General features: G+C 31.5%; 4 protein-coding genes across 4 annotated transcripts; 1 reads left to right on the top strand and 3 right to left on the bottom strand.

The window, feature by feature from the left end:
• Positions 1-229: 229 nt before the first annotated feature.
• Positions 230-3953, bottom strand: LOC125854342 (transmembrane emp24 domain-containing protein p24delta9-like). Its single transcript, XM_049533858.1, has 4 exons — positions 3664-3953; positions 1485-1694; positions 602-678; positions 230-510 (listed from the first exon to the last, which is right to left on the bottom strand). Exons 1-4 carry the CDS (start codon positions 3874-3876, stop codon positions 366-368), a joined length of 645 nt encoding a protein of 214 aa, XP_049389815.1. The 5' UTR covers positions 3877-3953; the 3' UTR covers positions 230-365.
• A 2070-nt stretch (positions 3954-6023) lies between these two features.
• On the bottom strand, positions 6024-8263 carry LOC125856289 (uncharacterized). The gene is made up of 2 exons (XM_049535804.1): positions 8197-8263; positions 6024-6676 (listed from the first exon to the last, which is right to left on the bottom strand). Exons 1-2 carry the CDS (start codon positions 8261-8263, stop codon positions 6228-6230), a joined length of 516 nt encoding a protein of 171 aa, XP_049391761.1. The 3' UTR covers positions 6024-6227.
• A 570-nt stretch (positions 8264-8833) lies between these two features.
• Positions 8834-11872, bottom strand: LOC125854348 (uncharacterized). The gene is made up of 3 exons (XM_049533864.1): positions 11601-11872; positions 10233-10306; positions 8834-9351 (listed from the first exon to the last, which is right to left on the bottom strand). Exons 1-3 carry the CDS (start codon positions 11835-11837, stop codon positions 9264-9266), a joined length of 399 nt encoding a protein of 132 aa, XP_049389821.1. The 5' UTR covers positions 11838-11872; the 3' UTR covers positions 8834-9263.
• A 5420-nt stretch (positions 11873-17292) lies between these two features.
• Positions 17293-18849, top strand: LOC125854334 (transcription factor MYB106-like). Its single transcript, XM_049533851.1, has 3 exons — positions 17293-17467; positions 17764-17893; positions 18027-18849. Exons 1-3 carry the CDS (start codon positions 17335-17337, stop codon positions 18736-18738), a joined length of 975 nt encoding a protein of 324 aa, XP_049389808.1. The 5' UTR covers positions 17293-17334; the 3' UTR covers positions 18739-18849.
• The last annotated feature ends 2677 nt before the right edge of the window (positions 18850-21526 follow it).

Genomic DNA, 21526 nt, shown 5'->3' with positions numbered 1-21526 from the left:
TTTCAGATTGAAGTCATACAACCAAATCTTTACTTGAATCCAAACTTAATAATTGCATAGTAAATCCCTTCTTTATTACATCAAACACTTGCAAGTTGTTGATTCTTCAAGAAACATCAGTACTGATATTCTGTAATGAAAGTTCCCATATTAGGCCTTTGGTAACAAATTCATGTTCTGTGAGTCTTGTTTTGTGGAAAATTAGAGTCAGAGAGAAGGCAAACAGAGCTCTGAGAGTAACACATGCATTTCAGAATACAATTTTCTATCACATTGTACATGAAACACAACTTCCCTTCTAACTATTGTGTTGTCTATAAAAAATTCTACTCGAACGTGAGAGTAGTGAAAATATCAGAATAACATTAGATTAGCTTCTTCTTTTCGAAAAAGGTTTTCAAATGCCACAATTGCAATCCTGCTACAGATAAGCATACACAGATTGACAGTCCAGTCATCCAAGCCATTTTGGAGTTGGTTGATCTGTTAAGTTCTTGCATTTCTTCCTCCCTGTAATATGTCGAAAAATTTCAAACTCTATTTCATTAGCTTAGTTAGATTCACGAGGATGAGATTGATAACAAGAATAAGGTTAACTCACCTTTCACGTAGATAAAACATCTCATCGTGGATGTTTTTAACATGTTCATGCATCTTCTTCAGTTCTAATTCCATAAGCTGACAAGATAAGAGATGAAAAAGCATTACAAATCAAGCAGTCGGTGGAATCTGATGCAGTCGAAAGAAAACCTCTCTTAACATTCTTTTTTTTCAGGCAAAACGGCACATATACAAGAAAATGGAAAAAAGCATGGAGAGACTACTTGGTATGAGTTCAAGGTCAATAATCACACAGGAAATCAAATGTACCTTCCAAGTTAAGAACCTGGTTATTCAAACAAGAACAGAATAAAATGCAGTATATTCAACTAAAATTCATATAATCGTAAAACTCATCTCCCGCACCTCTCCACATTGGAAGGAGTTATCTCAAGAATAAAGCACATCAATTTACAAGAGGCTCCCGAAATTCTGATACCTTGCCCATAAAAAGAACCTGGAAGGCCCCAAACTGCTCAATCCAATCATTTCTTTGTTTTTTTTTCTTCTAAGAAGTCAAGTTCATGAAAAGTACTTGTATATAACAGCCAAATGGTAAGCCTGAGCCAAAAGGCTGCAGTCATTGAGGCTGCTTAAGTGCAATTAGATGCTTCCTTAAGATAGAGCGCAGTTCAGACGTTCATGAACATTTAAAAGTTATTCAATAAATAAATCTTTCATATTGTTAAAGTGAAACGCTCTTAAGAGCTATGCATTCTCATCTGAACATTAGTTCTGATGAAACAAAAAGGGAGTCATGGAGGCACAGAATAGAAATGAGTCAATATGTGTGAAACAGCCAGTGTGACTCAAGACGAATAGATAGGGACACCCATATACGTGTGATTTGACATAAGCAACCATGAAGAAGAAAGAAGGCTTACGTCAACTGAGCCTTTCTTGGCAACATTAGTCCAGTCCTTAGCAGCTACACCACTCTTCCAGTCGAAATTAATAGTCATAGTAACAGGGGGCTTGTGATCAGCAGCATAGAAGCAAGCCATATAATCCCCAGCTTCTGTTGTCTCAAAAGCAAAATGCCCCTCATGAACATTATCTGCATAGTGAAAGGTATTCCCATGCGTAGATGTCACCTAAATCACACAAACCACATAAAACTTCATCTTTTGACCAGAGGAAACTGATTAGTCTGATCAATGTAACATATGATTCACAAAAGTTCTTGTTTTATGCATGAGAGAGGAGCATAACTCTTCATTTATGAACCTAGGGAATCACTCTTTTTTTTTAAAAAAAGCCTATGACAATCCTTAAATCACATGTATCCTTATTACTCGTGCATCCAAATAGCTTTAGAGAAAAGAAAGCTCTTATTAAAATTCAGAATTTTGTGGTTCATCCGGACAAAATGCAAAAGAATCAAACAGATTTTCTCTAGCTAAAATATTCGAACTCAAGAATTAGACGCTAACTCCACCTGATTGAGTTTCGTATCCTGAGTAAGCTCACATTGCCAATCCCAATCCCAAATAAATAAAAAGGGTAAGGTTAATACAGAGAATGCAAATAAAATCAAGCAGATATTGACTAACCAAAAGTTCCAACTGAAGGGTTTAGAAGCTAATCCTTCCTGCTCACATTTTTGGCCACAATCTCGATATAAGAGAGTGACAAAGTTGACTGCCAGTGTAAAGCTAGCCAACTTATGACAAATCAACATAATATTGAATGCATTGTGACATGTTCATTCCGATACACGTAATATCAGTACTGTTAGAATGAAACAAGTTTATATGGTGCAAACAGAATACTCCCTCCATCCCATATTACTTGTCCACTTTCCCCTTAACACGCCCCTTGCAAAATCATAAATAAGAAGGATATTTTTACTTATTTACCTTTAGCTTTTTTTAATACACTCTACTTATATGCCTTATCCATCAAGACGAAGTATGCCTCAAACTAATAAACTCGAGTGAATGAAGTATCAAGATCATTTATGCAAAAGTCAGTTCATGTTAATATTTTGAATTTTTCATTGCACTGTTTGAAAACATTTCAAGGTGAAAGATTTTTGGAGCCAAAAATTTCTACATGAAAATTGCTTGAATCCTATATGAAAATGAAACATTTCACACCTAAAATTCCCTATAAAAAGAATGATTGACCTGCTAAAAGATGCAAATGGACACGAGTTAAGAATTTAGGCAATTAATGAACTCTTTTGAGTAAAGTGTACATGTAAACGATCAACAATAGAGGAACTTTACAATATTTATGCAGGTGATAAATACTTTTTACACTTTCAAAACGAATTGGTTTTAAGTGCAAAACAGAAAGTAACTAATTATATCCTTGTTTTGTAAATTGACAAGTAATTTGGAACAAATAATAGGTAATGTGACAAGTAATATGGGACGGAGGGAGTACAACATATTCACGTAACCTATCTCAACTACTTTGGAATTTAAGGTATATTAATATGGTTGTTGTAGACGGTTTCGCCAAGAAGACCCACATAGAAGGTAAAGTGTTCCCTGACAAAGACAACTTTGTATCCAATAAGAGTCTGTTTGGATGGACTTATAAGCCAAAAGTCATAAAGTTAAGTTTTCTAACTTATGACCTATGCTGCATGGACTCTTCACTTTTGATGTCATACCCATGTCGAATTCTCCAAAAATACACAACTTCTGGAGAATTCCACACACATCCGTTGACATTTTTGAAGAGTCTGAACATCCTCCCTTGTGACTTTTAGCTTTTTTTGTTATTTTGGTTAAAAACAAGTCCTTAAAAGCACTTTACAATCTTACCCAAACACTACAAAAGTGTTCAAAAGCTATTTTAGCTTAAAAACACCTAAAATAAACCAATCTAAACAGGCTCTAAAACTCGAAACCGATACCTCTCATTAAGAATTAACCATTATTTACCACTCCACCACAATTCTTGTTATTCGGGTAAAGTTCATACACGCTTACCCAGAAATTCAAAAACTCATAACTTTTACCCTAGAAAAATCAAATCAAGCACACCCAATTGCTTCATATCCCAAAAATCAATCAAAATCATACAAAAATCTAAAAAAAAAAATATTACCCTGAGGGTGACTTTGTGAGTATCTGGCAAAGGATGTGGTTCATTGGGATTGACAATATGATATTTGCCAACAGTCATGGAATGACTCTTGATATCTTCAGCTATGCATTTTGTGCGACCAGATAAAACTTCGAATTGCAGTGAATGTATTTTCATTGAAAAAAACATCAAGATTAGAAACATAAACAGTGATTTACTTGTGAGGATCTTCATTTTTTTTTAATGATAAGACTTTTGAAGAAAAATATAGCAAAACAATAAGGTTTTGATTTGGTAATGTCTTTCTCTTCTCCAACAATGGGAGGTTTTATTCTAAATAATTATAAGTATTTTTATATCTTTTAATCATTAATTTGATTTTAGTTTATTTATTTCACATTTAGTTATTGCATATGTAATTTTTTTTTATGGACAAAATTGTTTGTACTTTGGAAGCTCTGTTTGACTTGTTCTTTTAAATCTAAAAAAAAAAAAATGTGTTGCAAGTTTAGCCCACCTAACACAATTTTAGAGTTTTTTTTTTTTTTTTTATCATATTCCTTTGATAGTTCATATATAGTTAAAACTTCTTTTAAATTGTTAAACGCTTAAAATTGATGATCGAAATTGAATATATTTGTCAGTTTATTGGCGTAAACCGATGAGCAAGAGATATCAATTTTTGCTTTGTCGCTTTAGAAGAATCAATGAACAAAGTCGAAAAATATTGAGGGCGGTCTATCGGTTCCTTTAATTTTATTAGGTTGGATTATGTAAAAATGAATTTCCGATGGACAATGTCGTTTTTAAATTTTATTTTATAAATTAATTTTAATAAATGAACATAATTGGATGAAATGTGTGGTTGAATCAAGCAAGGACACGTGGGAGATGGCCAAAGTAACGTACCACTTCAAGAGGTTGTTGATACAACTCGCCCCGTAGAAATCAAGCTAGACCAAGGCCTAGAAAAAAAGCCAACGGTCAATATTAACTGTTATGAAATCATTCCACAAGTGAAGTTAAACGTTACTCTTTTTTCTTAAATGTCACTAATTATATTATTTATCATGAGTTACAGAGATTAATTATGGACAATCATCTCCTGAAAAACACCCTTTAGAAAAGTTGTGGAATCATCACCTTGTAAACAATGAACTTCTACTCTATTCTTTGGCAATTTTGTTACTTGTTCGATTGACTCATTGCATAAGTTGAGCTTGCCTAAGGATATCTCCTGCATCAATGTCATTGGAATCAGGTTGACTTAGGCTATCCTAATTTCTTATTTGCTTAATATATTTAATTTCTCGTTAACTTATTTCTTACTTGCTCAATAAATCATTTGTCTCGATTGAAAATGGAGAGTTAATATTTAACTATACTTTAATTGAAGATGTCCTAAGTTAAACAAGTATACAATGGTGAAAATGTCGAAATAACACTCTAGAGTTAAGTGTGTAGGACTTCATTCTAAATGTTTTTTGACATTATGTTTGGTTGACGGCACAAAAATTGAGTCCTCCAAACCTATGGAGAAGAATGTAGATAAAGAACAAGACCCATTGCATCCTAAAAATTGTCATGCCGAAGAGACAACACAACACACCTCACTTTAATATTCAGAAGTGATAAATACGATATCTATTGTTTACTTTTTTATTTTTACACCACCACCCAAGAGTTTGATATGCTAATTTTAATATACATATAATTTACTTCCTAACTAGCCACAAAACGACTTCAAAGTTCGTTAAAGATGACATTGACACCAGAAGTACAAGTGTACCAAATGTCAAACTACTTGACGCACACTACTAAAACAATGCACAACTAATAAAACTAGGGCCATGGAATGATTACAAAGTGTCATTACACTTGTGCACAACTCAACTAATTTGATAGAGCAATCTACATTTTTGCCTTCGCTAGAAATTAAATCTAAAATCTCATTATTATTAATCTGTCTTATTAATCACCAAGTCACACCACTACAAGATCCCTTAGTGTATATCTTCCACCTTGCCACAATCATAAGTCTGTTTATTATTCATAGCCTGTTTATTATTCATTGCTATCACCTTGTCATAGTATTTGATGTTCTTGAGCTGAGGGTCTCCCGGAAACAGCCTCTCTACCTCCACGAGGTAGTGGTAAGGTCTGCGTACACTCTACCCTCCCCAAACCCCACCTAGTGGGATTTCACTGGATTTGTTGTTGTTGTTGTTGTTATCACCTTGTCATAGTCACGAGTCTTATTATCATGTATATCTACCGCCATGTCAGTCACGAATCCGTTTATAATCGCGACTCTTATCATAGTCAAACTAGAGATCATAATTTATCAAGTAAATATCGATTGCATAAACAAGGAAATACAATGCAAATTACTCTTTGCACTTTAAAATTACAATTCTATGAACTGAAAATCTGTAGCACTTTTATTACAATTATTAATTGAAAATAAATTACTCAAAAAACTCTCCATTTTCTCTTTTCAATTCTAAAGGAAAAAAAAAATCCTAAATTCATCTCTTTAGAATAAAAATATCAAAAATCATACAAAGAATCTTCAAAAAAAAAAATTACATTTCTTCTTTCTGCTCAATCGATTCTCTGTTCTTCTCGAATTCAGCAATAACCTTAGCTTCTACATCTTTCTCTACCTGTAAAATTGGAGCATAGTAATCGGAATGAGCTTCCATACATTTCTGCAAAGCAGAAGTAACTTGGAAACATTTTTCTGCAATGTCTTCATTGTTTTTTTCCCCTTGTTCAACGCATTTTTCCCAATCGATAAAAGGGTCTCTACATCCACCTTCTTTCATGAATAAACAGAACCCACATTCTTCTTCTTCTTCTTCGTCTTGTTTTTCCTCGTCTTTTTTGAGAATTTCTTCTTGGGTTTTGGTATTTGTGTTGGATTGGGGATTTGGTTCCTGGGATTGCGAGGAATTTGAAGAAGAAGAAGACATAGTGGTGGAGCTAGGGTTTGAGATTGAAGGCGGAAGGTAATTGTCTCCCTTTGTTGCTCCTAAAACCCCTCTTTAAGCCCTTTTTCTCAAAGATTAAAAAAACTCTTTTTTTTGTCATTACTTTTTATTTTAGAATAATTTTGCAAATGAATTTTATTTACATATTTATAACTGATATTTTGAAAAAAAATTATGCTTGTTTTCAAACGTCTATTATATAAATAAGTTAATTATATAAAATATGTATGATTCTTTACTTATACATATTAAATTAAATATGTCAGGTTTGTAATTCAGGGAAGTGGGGACATTTGACGTCGATATCACAGATTGTACTGGTGCAGCGTGGATGAAGTAGAGTCTTTGCTTCTGGAGTTTCTGTGATAAAAAGGTACTATTAAAATTTAAAGGTAAATTTTATAAAGTTGTGGTTAGACCGACGTTATTGTATGGGGGTAGAGGATGCATATCGCGGAAATAAGGATGATGAGATGGATGTGTGGGCATATTAAGAGTGATAAGATTAACAATGAGGTTATTCGAGATAAGGTAGGAGTAATGTACGTGATGGACAAGATGAGGGAAGTTAAATTGTAAGAATTTGTACATGTGAAGTGGAGATGTATAGACGTTCCAATGAGGAAGTATAGAGGTTGGATGTAGTAGGCACGAGGAGAGGTAGTGGTAGACTGAAAAGGTATTGGGAAGAGGTAATTATACAAGACATGCCACAACTTCAGATTACTGAGGACATGACCTTAGTTAGGACGGTATAGAGGTTGCATATTAGGGTAGAAGTTTAGTAGGTTGTGGAGTGATATCTTTTTTTTTATTATATCATCATTTATTTATTGTGTTTCGGCTATTGTACTATTTTGTTGTTGTTTATATTATTATTATTTTGTAGGCTTTGCTTTGCTTCTCTTATTTGTTGTGAAGTTTTTGTCACTTTTCTCTTCTTCTTATACTTAAAATTGTTTCACTTGAGCCAAAAGTCTTTCGAACAACGTTTACCTCCATGAGGTAGTGATAAGACCTCCATACAATTTATCATCACTATACCCCAGCTAGAGGTATTCACTAAGTATGTTGTTGTTATTGATATTGTATGGTCATATGTGTTTTTCAACATTCAACTCCGAAAGAAAGTAAGAATTTCTTTATTCATTTATTCATGTGTTAGCCCATGAATATATTGGTGACATGACTTTCGGAGAATTTTTTGCGTAATCTTTATGGAACACTCCGTAGGGAGTTCAGGGAACAGTACATACAATCTCACCATTGTTGAGGCATTTTTGGGCATTTAAGGGCCAATTTACAGAAATGGACTGATTTTCTTAGTTTTTCGTGTGTGTTAGCCCATTAATATTTTGGTGATATGACTTCTAAATGATTTCTTTCTAAAACCTTTATGGAACCCTCCGTAGGGAATAGGGGAGAAGTAAGTACCGTCTCACCATTTTCCTAAGACATTTAAGGGACAATTTACAGAAATTAGGCGTTTTTCTCAATTTTCTTGTGTATTAGCCCATGAATATTTTGGTGAAATGATTTCCGAATGATTTCTTTGCAAAACCTTTATAGAACCCTCTGTACGGAGTAGGAGGAGCGGTACGTGCAATCTTACCATTTTTCAGAGGCATTTTGGGGATTTAGGGGCCAATTTACAGGAATTAGACGATTTTATCAGTTTTTCGTGTGTGTTAGCCCGTGAATATTTTGGTGATTGATTTTCATGTGTTAACCCATGATATTTTGGTGATTTGTTTTCGTGTGTGTTAACTCATGAATATTTTGGTGATTGATTTTTGTGTCTGTTAACCCATGAATATTTCGGTGATATGGCTTCCAGATGATTTATTTGCAAAACCTTTACAGAACACTCCATAGCAAGTTGGGAGAGCAGTACATACAATCTCACCATTTTTGAGGCATTTTCGGGCATTTAGGAGTTGACTTACAAGAATTAAATGATTTTCTGAGTTTTTCATGTGTTAGCCCATGAATATCTTGGTGCTATGACTTTGAAGTGATTTCTTTGCGAAATTTTTACGAAACCCTACGTAGAAAGTTGAGGGAGCAATATTTTCCCTACTTCTTAAAAAGTCACTTCACTTATTTTTAAGAAGCTCGGACATTGTTGAGTGTTAACTCATACATGGGAAAGTTTGAAGACTGGGGAGTCGATGGAATCAATAAAACACACCAAATCATAATACCCATGGGAAATAATTGAAGTGAGGAGCAAGTGTTGCAGACATAGTTCTCTTCAAAATAAGCAGATAAGCATAAATTGCTGCTTCAGATTGCATGTTGATTCTATAGTCTCTTTAAGTACTAATTAGAATTTAGAACCAAAGAGCTATCTGTTGATGGCATGACCTTCCTCTGGTATGCTTTCTAGTCTCCAATTCTTATTATTTGGCTAGATTTACTTGTCACCAATTCAAGGGAAGGTTAGAATAAAGCAACTGATATAGTGCAACTTAACATGGAATTTGAGTACATGCTGCAATGACTACACTATAGTACACAATGCGGGCATGATATAACGTAACCTTCCTAGTTTCTAACCGGAGATTCTACTACAAAGAAAGGGATTTGAAAATGAAGAAAATATGTCAAATGATCCCTTCAATTTGATCAACCGGTAGAATTGTTCTCCTCACCAGGGTTCTGCTTAATCCCACTGCAACAAAAGAAATGTGGCAACTTGACTCGACCACAAGCCCTGCAAGTTTGTTTGCATCAACAAGATATGTCAAAGAGTGTTACTATGCAAAAGGAGTTGCAGGCAAAAAGAGCAGAGCAGATAGAGGCTAACGTAGTCATGCCCTTGTCTTCCCAAGTGTAAACCTAAATAAGCATCATCATTGGCATTATGAACTACTATAGAGAAGCATCATGATCAATAGTAACTCTAAGTCACACACAAAGAGGAATACCGCCTTTAATATTTTCTTTGCTAGTGAAACGTGTACTATTGTAAAGCAAGGATATATCATTCTCCAAACATATGAAGAGGTCATACTAATAATATTTTATATGGTTAATCGAGAAAGATAACACGTCGGACCACATTATCATTTAAGAAGGAATGTCCTGCTCATGACTTTTAACCTTTAAGCAAGGATTATTGACTGCATGAAAAACCTCAGAGACTCAAACGTTCAATATATACTCCTCATTCAGTCACTTAAAAAGATAACATCTTTCAAATCATTTTCTTAACCAAATTATGCTAAAAACTTAGACCCTCTTGAAAGCTGACTCAATGTTACTCTACATATAAGCACTGGCGTTAAACGAGCCATCAGATGTTTTTCAGCAAAATTAAGAATTGTATGTCTCCTCTTTTACTCTTTTTATTTGTTTTACTTTTGTACTAATTTGGGGGGCTAAGGTGTTTTCCAAATTCAAATATTAGATTGTCCTCGAGATGTAGGTTCCTATTATTTTTGAGAGATTGCAGGTAGAGTCGTATTTTTTCCAATAAACTCAAACCAGCTCTTCTAAATTCAAGAGTATACAGGCTAAATGACACCAGGGATTTTGCTTATTAGTTAAAACTTTTCAAATCCAAATTGTATTCTTTGCTGGAAAATCTCTTACTTGCAACGAATAATCACTGGAACGGGTTTTAGAGCCTTTGGTCCATTCCTTATGCCTCTCTTGTGAGGAGAAACCTGCATTATTAACCACAATCCATTAAAAAAAAAGTCAGATGTAAATTCTATAACACTCTCTCTTCCACAGAGCACCATCCAACACACATAAGTTCAGAGCATGTACATATTTTATGCATACATGTGATAGAATAGGAAAATCTAAACAAGCGCAAAGCCAACATGCACAACCAGATGAAAAACATTACAAACGGTTAGTTTAGTTTAAAACAATGACCTATGTTGCTCAATACCGTACCCCTGCCTCATGGAGGTAGAGAGACTATTTCCAAAAGACTCTCGACTCAAGTAACGCATATCATCGCAATTTGAAAAGGAAAATACAGAAGAAACGAGGACATATCAAATAATAGGAGAAGTATTACATAGCATTCAGAAAACAAGGAATAACAACAGCCAAATAATGTAATAACCAAAGCACAAGAAACAATAGCTTGTAACAAAAATCGTAGGATAAGAAACTACAAGAGTAAATGATGCTATTGGTATGAAAGGAGAAACAGGTATGGTGCACGTGCACCAAACTACCACCAAGCCTATCCCATAAGAAAGTGAGACAACACTCACTAATCCGTAATCTAGTCATGTCCCCGATAAGCTGAAGATGTGTCATGTCCTGTCTAATCGTCTCTCCTCAATACTTCTTAGGCCTACCTCTCCTTAAACCCACCGCAGTCAACTTCTCACACCTCCTCGTGGGGGCATCTTCGCATCTCCTTTTTATATGCCCAAACTATCTTAGTCTCGCTTTCATCATCTTCTCTGCCACGGAGGACACTCCTACCTTCTCCTAGATATCTTATTATTAATCTTATCTCTCCTAGTATGCCCACACATCCACCTCAACATCTTCTAATCATGGCTTCATTGCTTATTTATCAAATGTTTATGGTTTATTAGTTGCTACTCAACTTATTGATATGTGCTAGGACACGACTTGCATTTTGAGAGGATCCGACCCCGGTGCAGCATCATTTTAGAGGATCCAAGCGACAGAGAGTCAGAGACAATGGCTTTGCTTTTCTACAGCAAGGATCATATCCCAATCTATCACTGATCCTCAAGGGGAAAGATATGTTCACAGTGATCCTAAGCGGCAACTAACTTCAGAATATTCCTCGAGTCATCTACCTTGTATTGACTCAAATTGCTATGCACAAGCAAATATGCAATACTTCCTACAAATTCAGTGCTATATATCTATCATATTAAAGGATATATTTAACGATTCAATGGATTAAGCTAAACTGAGCTGAAACCGGCAACACTTCTAAAAAGAAGAAAAAAATCAAACCTTCTTCTTAGGAACAGCCATAAGCTCCATGGACCCCCAATTGAAAGGTGAATTTGGAAACATGTTGCTGTTATTCTCATTTTCAGGTAAAACCAACGACGGTGATGTCGCCGTCAGACGATCAACCACGCTATCTAGAGGCGCCGGACGGGAAGTGATGTGGATAAATCGTCGGAGATTAGAGTTCACACCGGCGAACTTCCCGGCGGTTCGTAGCATCGTTCCCCTTAACGCCATTTTTGCTGGGTTTAGGCCGTGCTGAGAATAAGCAGAAGAAAGAGTGAAACACTAAGGGCTCGGAAGTTGTATGGGCCGAATATTATGGGCTAAGTATAATGGGCCGTCTCCTATATGCATTTGTTCGATTAATTTTGTTGGATACACTGTATTTATTCACTCAACTTAATTTTACTATAATATACAATTTCGTTGGATATATTATATCTATTCGCTCAATTTAATTATATCAACACATATATTTTATTGGATGTAATATATATTCACTTGCAATCGAAATACATTATATATGTGTTTTATTTGAGATGTATTAGTATACTGTATACACAGTACACTTCAATATACTTTAGAAATCATCATCCCAAAACACCACACATTCGATTGATATGCATACAATGTATACTTGTATTTTTTTATTTATTTTTTTAGTGTATGCACATATGTATCAAAAATGAACTTTTGATACATGTATGTAACCTTTATGCATGTTATTAGATGAACCTTTTCTTAACGAATACTATGATCGATTAAAACCATAGCCTAAAATATTTAAAAATTATTTTGGTGCCAATTTGTTTTTAATACTTGTGATATTATATGCCATTTATGATTTAATGTTGATATCCGATGCCAAATTTCATTGCATATACGTATTTATTATTTTATCATAATTAAGTATATAATAGATAATTTTAACCATTTAGATTAAAATGGTTTATTTTGATTTGATATAAAAATTGGATGCAAATAAATAATTTCATTATGCATCAAATTGTTAAAAGAAAATTAATAACTCGATTTTTTTTTCTTCAAAAGACCACCTTTAGGGTGGGGGTTAGTCATGACCCCTACCTTATATATTAAAAGAACATAACAAAATACATGAGCGAGAGGGATATATTGCCTAACCTCTCCAATAAAATATAAAATTATGGACAATTTTTATTTTTTTTGGATATCCAAACGAAATATATACACCACATAATTTTTTTTTGAAGAAAGGACAACTAAGATCAATCATGTAACATAAGCAAATTAGAATTAATAATTTATGGCAAAGATATCAAGGGGTTAATATTGAGTATTTTTATGGTCAATGTTGAATATCATCGTTGGTTCTATCACTACAATTAAAATAACTTTTTTGTGGCAATACATATGTACGTTACTAAAGAGTATTAAAATCTTTATCAGCATTAGTTAATTGTCATTCAATTTAATGTTACTATAGGTTTTAATGACATTTATAAAAAATGCTAAAATGTAATTGTCAGTAGTAATTTTTTTACACTATTATAGCAAGGCATAATACATAAATGTGCCCTTTAACTTGACCTCATTTCGCATTTATGCCCTTCAACTTTGGATATGCACAAGTAGACACTTAAACTTGTATAAACTCGAACAAGTAGACACATGAGTCCTACGTGACACAATACACGTAGGACACCACGTAGGACAAAAAATGACACGTAGGATTCCATGTAGGACATGTGTGTCTATTTGTTCAACTTTATACAAGTTTAAGTGTCTACTTGTGTACATCCAAAGTTGAAGGGCATAAATGTGATTTGAAGCCAAGTTAAAGGTCATATTTATGTATTATGCCTTATAGCAAGGCTAATATGGTAATATAAAAATAGAAGAGTAACCTATTATTAAATAGGCACAACCAATTAAATTGACATGATAGATGTAAGAATTCAATGTAGATATAATTTGAATCTTCATTTATTTTTTTTCTACTACATTTGAAGTTTTAGGCCTACGACTTAGTTAATTTCTTTGGCTACCATTATCTTAGATTTAGGTAAAACTTTTAAAAAATAAGTTATAATTCAATTCAATCCATTAAATATAGCCTATAGTTCGAATAAATGATCATTTCAAAATGAATCAAATATTGATATTATTCAATAAAAATGAATAATATAAATATTCACATTATTAATATGCATTTTTTGATATTTTTTTATGAGTTTTAAATTTTTGAGAGTCTGAACTTATTTTTTTATTTTTAACTTATGTTCTTACCTGATCATGAATATCTATAAATATTTATATTATTCATCGAATCATGTCTCTTATATCCAATCCTACCCATTCATTTGCCATTTCTAACTACGAACGGAGCAGATTATTTCATTTCATGTCATGTCATAGCGTCATGGAGCTAAACAATTTAAGGACAAAGGAATAGATGTAAGGAAGGATCAACATTAATAAAATTTAACTATACAAAATATATCCATCTGGTTTAATAAGTGACAATTCAATTGGGGGTGGTGAGGACCAACAAGCATTCATAAATATTTCAGTAATGACGTACACCTGTCTTGTTAATAAGTGACAATTTTAATTGATGTACATACTTATTATACCCCAGCAAGTTACTTCTAAATAATAAAAATTTAAAAAAAATGATAATTACTTTTATTTTTTCTGGGGTATGATTTTAGCACTCTAAAAATGTGATAATTATTTAGAATGTACATTGTTTTATGTGATAATTACTAATGTCGATAAAGATTTTAGCATTTTTTATTAAGATGCATATCACTATAGACTTTAACGATATTTACAAAAAGTGTTAAAATGTGTAATTGTCACTAGTAACTATCGCTAAAAATATACATTTAGTGGCAATTAAACTATTATTGTTAATTATTTATCACTAAAGATCATTTTTAATATAGTGAAATAACTATGCAAACCATAATCTTGGACTATGGTCCTTTCTTAATTTTACTTTCAGTTTAGTTAAGATTGTATAAGAAAATTTAGTGCTACTGAACAATGGTACATAATAGGAATATGGATAGAGTCTGGCTTAGTAAAGAGAGTTGTAGGATTCGTAAAATAGAAAAAAAAATTAAGCATCTCAAAATATGAGGCAAACGATATTGTGCTTTGACTTTGTCTCTCGGAATCTATCACAAATTAGGTTTAAGAGTTGTGTGTATATGCATGACTATTCAGCATGGTTCGAAAAGTATCTTTTAATTTTTACTGATAAATGAAAGCACCTCGAAAGCTAGAAATATTAAAGGAATAGTGTTATGAATTATAAATCTATTTAATCATAACTATTAATTCATCATCACTAAATCAATAATATATTTTAAAATTTAATTTATCGATCAAACACAAACGTATGCCCCTACAATGTCGTGGCTTCCCACACACCAAATTTTATGTACTGTAAACTTTTTTATGAATTGAAAAAAAGAGACGAAAATAAATGTGATCATTACTCAAAGGCTCCACAAAATTCTTGAGAAAGTAAAGAATTAATTGTCATAATTATACCGACCTTATGACTATTTAAATCAGAATTAAAAAATTCATAGCAGAAAAAAGTACGACAGATGGGATACAATTAGTAATATTGAAAAAAATGGACAACTATTTTGTACGTATGCACTAAAATTTAAATAGTCCCACAATATATTTATGGTACTTAAACATAATTTTAATAGATATGTTGCAATGGTAATAGTTTAATTATTGCTACACATGCTTTTTAGAGACAATTAACACCTTTTGTAAATGTTCTTAAAGTCTATAACAATATTGAATCCAATGACAAATAAAGACTTTAATACTTTTTGTTAATATGAATTTATTGACGTTAAAATTTATTTTTGTTACCGTGAACAACTTATTTAGTTGTGCTCTGATATTTTGGAGAAATACATTCTATATATATAAAGTTAATTTTTTTTCTTAATGTGTTTATAGTAAATTTGAATATCTCTTGTTTCTTGTGTCGATGGTTTATTGGAAATTAAACAATCTCATTGAGGTGGAAATAATGTGTGCATATACTCTACGATTTTCAAACCCTACATTATTGCATTACACTGAATATATATTATTGAATATCCCCTAGTATTTTTCATATTTACTTCTTTTTATTTTGAATCACCTTGATAAAAATCTTGATTCCATCGTTATTCACGTACATGGCTCAAGAAATTTTGATATCTTCAAAAGTTTGCTCAACTTCAATTTACAAGAACCTAGTTCTTCTCAAATTTTATACTGACCCTACAAAAAAGCTATTGAGTGTGCATAAAGTAAAGAACATAGGATTCTTTTATAGAAAATCATCATGCTCAATATGTTTAAAAAGTCCGATCTACTCCACGCTAAAATTTAGATTACAATTTTTGCAATCCAAAATTTAAAGTCATATTCCATCAATCACTAGATTGAAGCAAAATGTTATTTCTCAAAGTAACGACAACCTATCAACACTTCTAAGTAATTGTTACAACTCGATAACTTAAGACAATCAATAGCGTACACAAAAAACAAATTGTAAAGGATGTCGATATTTAAATAATTAACCAAATTGTTGATTAATGAATAAATTATTTAAATCATATTTAATAAAACATAATTCATGTAAATTACTACATCTTTTTAGAAATAGTAATTTTTTTTCTTTCAAGTTTTTAGTTGAACTTATTCAATATATCAAATACTATATTTTCTAAGCATTGTATATATGTGAATTATATGTTTGGTTGGTTGGTACTTGGTACAAATATTTATTTTTAAATAAGGAATTGTCGGATCGAGTCTAACTCAAAACCAGATTTTTAATTAAGAGATAATTAGAGTCATTGAACTCATAGAGTAGCTAGTTAATTTTTATTATTTGTATATGTAATTCTCTCTCTTTATATATATCAAATTTTTCGATCTAGTAGTCATGTCGGATGACACCCCTTGATATAATTGTGTCTGCCCCTGATTTCACAATCGAACTAGAACCAGACTTGAAGGAAAAAGTCTCAAATATGTCATCGAATTTTGAGAAAAAGTTCATTTATGTTATCCGTTAAAAGTTTGGCTCATCTATGTCATTTTCATTTGAGAAAAAGCTCATTTCTACCATTGTTTGTTAACTTAAATGACATAGATGAGCTAAACTTTTGACGGATGACATATACGAGCCTTTTTTCAAAATTTGGTCATATTTGAGCCTTTTCCCTACTATAAAAGTTAAGTCAACAGTACAAGAAATTTTTAAATCTTTTTCTTGATATACTAACAAATAAAAGTGAACAGTCATGAGTAACATATATTAACTATTAAGGATGAGACTATAGTAAAAGAAATAAAATTAGGTGTGTATAAGAAAGTTGATTATTCTTTTGGAGTAATTGTCAAAAGGGATATGTTACTTTAATTTGGTGAGCCATTTATGGTTGCCATTATTTTTGAAAAGATCATTTCACTATTTCATGGACCACACCAATTAAGGAATCAAATAATCTCCTTAGATTTTCTGTATTCAGAGATTAATGTATTACTACTATTTAATTATTATAAAGTTTGTGGTACAACTTTGGCCATAACATTTAATTCTTTCTTTTCATATATACTCTCACTTATCTTTCCATAATTACATATCACCAAAAGAGGAAAAAGAGAAACACCACATTATATATCTTATTAAAATTTGGAACTATAGGTTATAATTAAAATGGGAAGATCACCATGTTTAGATAAAGAGGGTTTGAAGAAAGGACCATGGACACATGATGAAGACCAAAAGCTCTTGGCTTATGTTGAGGAACATGGATATGGTAGTTGGAGTGATTTGCCACTTAAAGCAGGTAACATTATAAACTTTATTCATTTTGTAGCTAGGTTTTCTTTTCAATCCCTACTTCTTTTGAGTTGAAGAGTATAAATAAAAACGATGGTTATTTCAATATCAAAAAGTATGTGTGGTTGCGTGGTAGACTTATCTAAAGCCATAAAAAATATTTGGGTTCATGTAGCTACCTCTTTATGTTATATTTTAGAAAACCGATCTTGTTCATCGATTGTATATATAATCTTTTATAAAATTTCTGATTACGTCGTTAATTTAATATAATGTAATTTTTTTTTCACATTTGAACTATAGGGCTTCAGAGATGTGGAAGGAGTTGTAGACTGAGATGGATCAATTATTTAAGGCCTAATATCAAGAGAGGAAAGTTCAGCTCTGAGGAAGAAAGAACCATCTTTCAACTTCATGCTCTTCTTGGAAATAGGTAATAGCCGGAAAAAATGGATCAATAAAATTTTGAATTCCCTTAGTTAAAATTCTGACTCTATCATTCACGTATATTTTATTAAGTGATTAGTGCAATAGTAACATATTTGGTTCATTTCTTTATTTATTAGGTGGTCAGCAATAGCATCTCACTTACCAAACAGAAGTGATAACGAGATAAAGAACTACTGGAACACACGTTTGAAGAAGAGACTAATCAATATGGGCATTGATCCCACGACTCATCAACCAAAGAGAGATGGTTCAGATTATAAGTCCATTGCTAACCTTAGCCATATGGCTGAATGGGAGACTGCTAGACTTGAAGCAGAGGCTAGGCTTGTCCGAAACAGAAGCACATACAACAACAACAACAACAACGATAATAATAATCCTTATCATCGTCCTCTTAATAATTTGCAACGAATCCCTTGTCTTGACATACTAAAAGCTTGGCAAATGTCGCACACAAATGTACTAACTATAAATGACATTAGTGCAATTCTTCTTGATGGTTTTATCAAGAACACAAGGACAAAAATATGTGATTCTACAACACGGTCTACGTTCAATCATTTCGAAGAAAATGTAGAGGTTGGTGAAGACCTTTGCATATTTGAAGATACAATGAGAAAAGATAATGATATCCAAACAGAATTTTCCATCATTGAGGATTTAGATGAGCTTTTTCCAGAATATGGTTGTAGCCAAAACCCTGGAAACTACTCAAGTGAAGTACAAATGGATAGTTGCTTTGGAAATTTTGAAGACAACAAAAGTACTAATTGGAACAACATTGCACATTTGGTAATGACTTCACCAATTGGATCTCCATTATTCTAAGTATTCATGATAGTTTGGATTATTTTGTATGCACTTTTTTCTTTTATCTTTTGATCATGACCTGTCGTGGTGAATTGGATGAGATCTCTTCACGCTGAATAAAAAATATTTGATTTGAGCAAGGAGAATGGAGTAACTTTTTGTAGGGGTCTTCTCCTTTGATGATATTTTATGCCAAATGAATCTGAATTTGTCGGCAAATTAATTAATGAATAAAAAAATTATCAAGATCTTATATTAAATTATATTCTTATAAATAGTCCTTGGGGGGTCTACGTTTGACCTTGAATATCTATCTATCTCTTTCTCTCTCTATATATATAGAGAGATCGAGTGTGTTCACAAATCGAAGAAGTCATCTAATAAGTTAAAGCTATATTTATATATATATATATATAATAGTGTTTTTATTCATAAGGTTTAGGGTTAAAAAAGAAGAACGAACTAATGGTTTAACATTTATCGTCTAATTAGCATTTCTTATGAGTGGACTTGACCCAATAATTATTTCCAACACGCGATTTAAACTATCCTTAATTATTATCTCCTTACATTTACTTGCCCTATACAAAGCTTTTGGTGAATCTATAGGAAGTAGGAAGTCCCCCGGGAGCGGTTAGATCTCTCTCTAACTAGAATTTTTTTTAAGAGAAGTGCCCCGGGGATAAGATGTAGTCAAATTTGTGAAATAAAAATGTAAACAATACAATATTTAATGAAAAATTAAAATATAAATTAAAGTTGGAATAATATCCAAACTCAAGAATTTAAGAAGTTGATATATTGATTTCAAAATAGTGTTGTTTTCAATATGATAAGTTGATGTAATAATATCGAATAATAGTGTTACACTATTTCAATATAATGATAACTTATTTTAATGTTTGAAATTTAAAGAAGACATCAAAAGGCAAATTTGATCTTTTTGTAAACATAAATAGATTTTGCATAATGAAGAAGGTTTGACCATTTGAGAGACTTTAAAATATTCAATAATAAGAGAATAAAAATAATGAAAAGGAAATGAAAAAGGTAAATATAGAAATAATAGTGTGGGTTTATGTTAGACGTTAGGTATAAATGAAAGAACAAAATAAATAGTCACATTTAAAATTATTTCATTTCTCAATTATTACAATGATGCCACGTTCAATAAGATATGTACATAAAAAGTTATAATATTTCCTCCTAAAAATTTCTTTACGAATTGTGAGATTTTTTTTAATAATATATTTGCGTACAATACATGTTTAGGGAAAAAAAAAATACTCCCAAAACCTAAGTTATTGCTTTAGTTGTTTTATGGTCGAGCTAACCTGAATATTTAGAATGTATCAAAATATTCTTTAATTTTGTGATCTAAAACTGATAGAGTATAACTTAGAGATCATGTAAATAAAGACTTGAAGCGGATAGCTGGAAACTAACATTATGTTTCCACTAGATATATCATATACTCCCCCGTTCATTTTTACTTATTACTATTTGACTTGACACATCCATTAAAAAATAATATTGATATAAGTATTTTACCATACTATCCTTATTAAATGATGTTTGGTATTAAGTTTTAAAATATAATTTAAAAAATAAGTATTTAATGTTAAAGATTAAACATAAAACTTTTTTTATCTTTTCTTGATATATTAAAAATAATAAAAATTATTTTTAAAATAAGTGACAAAAGTAAAAACTATGTTCCCCTCTTTCTGGCCTAACTGTTTGGAGCAGAGAAAAATTGGGACCATACGATGGGGCATGCTATTTCCTTAGAATCAACATTGAATTCTAAAACTTAGTAAAAGAAAAATCTGCAATGGTAGGTATAATTAATATTCCCTTCGTTTCATATTAATCAAATTTTTTTTAAAAAAATAGTTATTTCATTTTAGTTGTCCATCTTATTAAATCAAGAAAGCATTAATTAAAATTTTCTTATATTACCTTTGTAAATAATTTTTTTTAAAAGTGTTCTCGTTTGTAAAATTTCTAAGAAGTTTTTTAATAGGCAGAATAGTAAAATTATTTTTTTATTTATGCTTTCTTAAATATGCATGTAAAAAGGAAGATGAGTAGCAATAACTTTCTTTTGAAAAAAATACTACTCCGTCTATCTCAATTTATTAATTTTCTTTTTAGTTAATTCCAAAAAATGACGCATCTTTATATGTAGTACCAATTTAACTTTAATATGTCATTTATATTCTTAATGAAATAATTTCTTGCCACATAAATATCTATCACTTATGTTAGATCACAAATTTTAAATATTTTTTTTTAAAAAAAGAAACTTAATATCAAATCAAAGTAATTCATATAAATTGAAACGGAGAAAATAATTGATAGCAAAAACTACTGTTACATATACTGATATTATTGTTTGCATTAATTTTTGGAAAACAACGATGTTTCACTGTTATAACTGCATGTGACCTTTTCTTCCTCTTTTAAAAGCTGCACATTGCTATATTATGATTTATGCTCATAATTATTATACCAAAAGTCAGAAATGTAGGAACAGATACGCACAGGAATTTGTGTGGTTCATTTTACAATTGTCATGCAAATTTAAAATATTTTTTTTCTTTACTTTTCCACTTGAACCAATCGAAAGATATTGTTATAAAAATTATTGTAGTATGATCAGAGGCGGAACTAGGTGAAGTTCAAGGGTTTGAACAAACTCAGTAGTTTTTTTTGTAGATTTTATATTTATATTAAAAAATTAAATAAATAATATGTATATTAACTTGTTTCAATTTTAGGTATGTTGTAAATAACATTATCA

Source organism: Solanum stenotomum, chromosome 2 (genome assembly GCF_019186545.1).
Source record: "Solanum stenotomum isolate F172 chromosome 2, ASM1918654v1, whole genome shotgun sequence".
Classification (NCBI taxonomy): Eukaryota; Viridiplantae; Streptophyta; class Magnoliopsida; order Solanales; family Solanaceae; genus Solanum; species Solanum stenotomum.
Note: the sequence above shows the minus strand (reverse complement) of the source record. Positions and strands in the feature narration are given on the sequence as shown.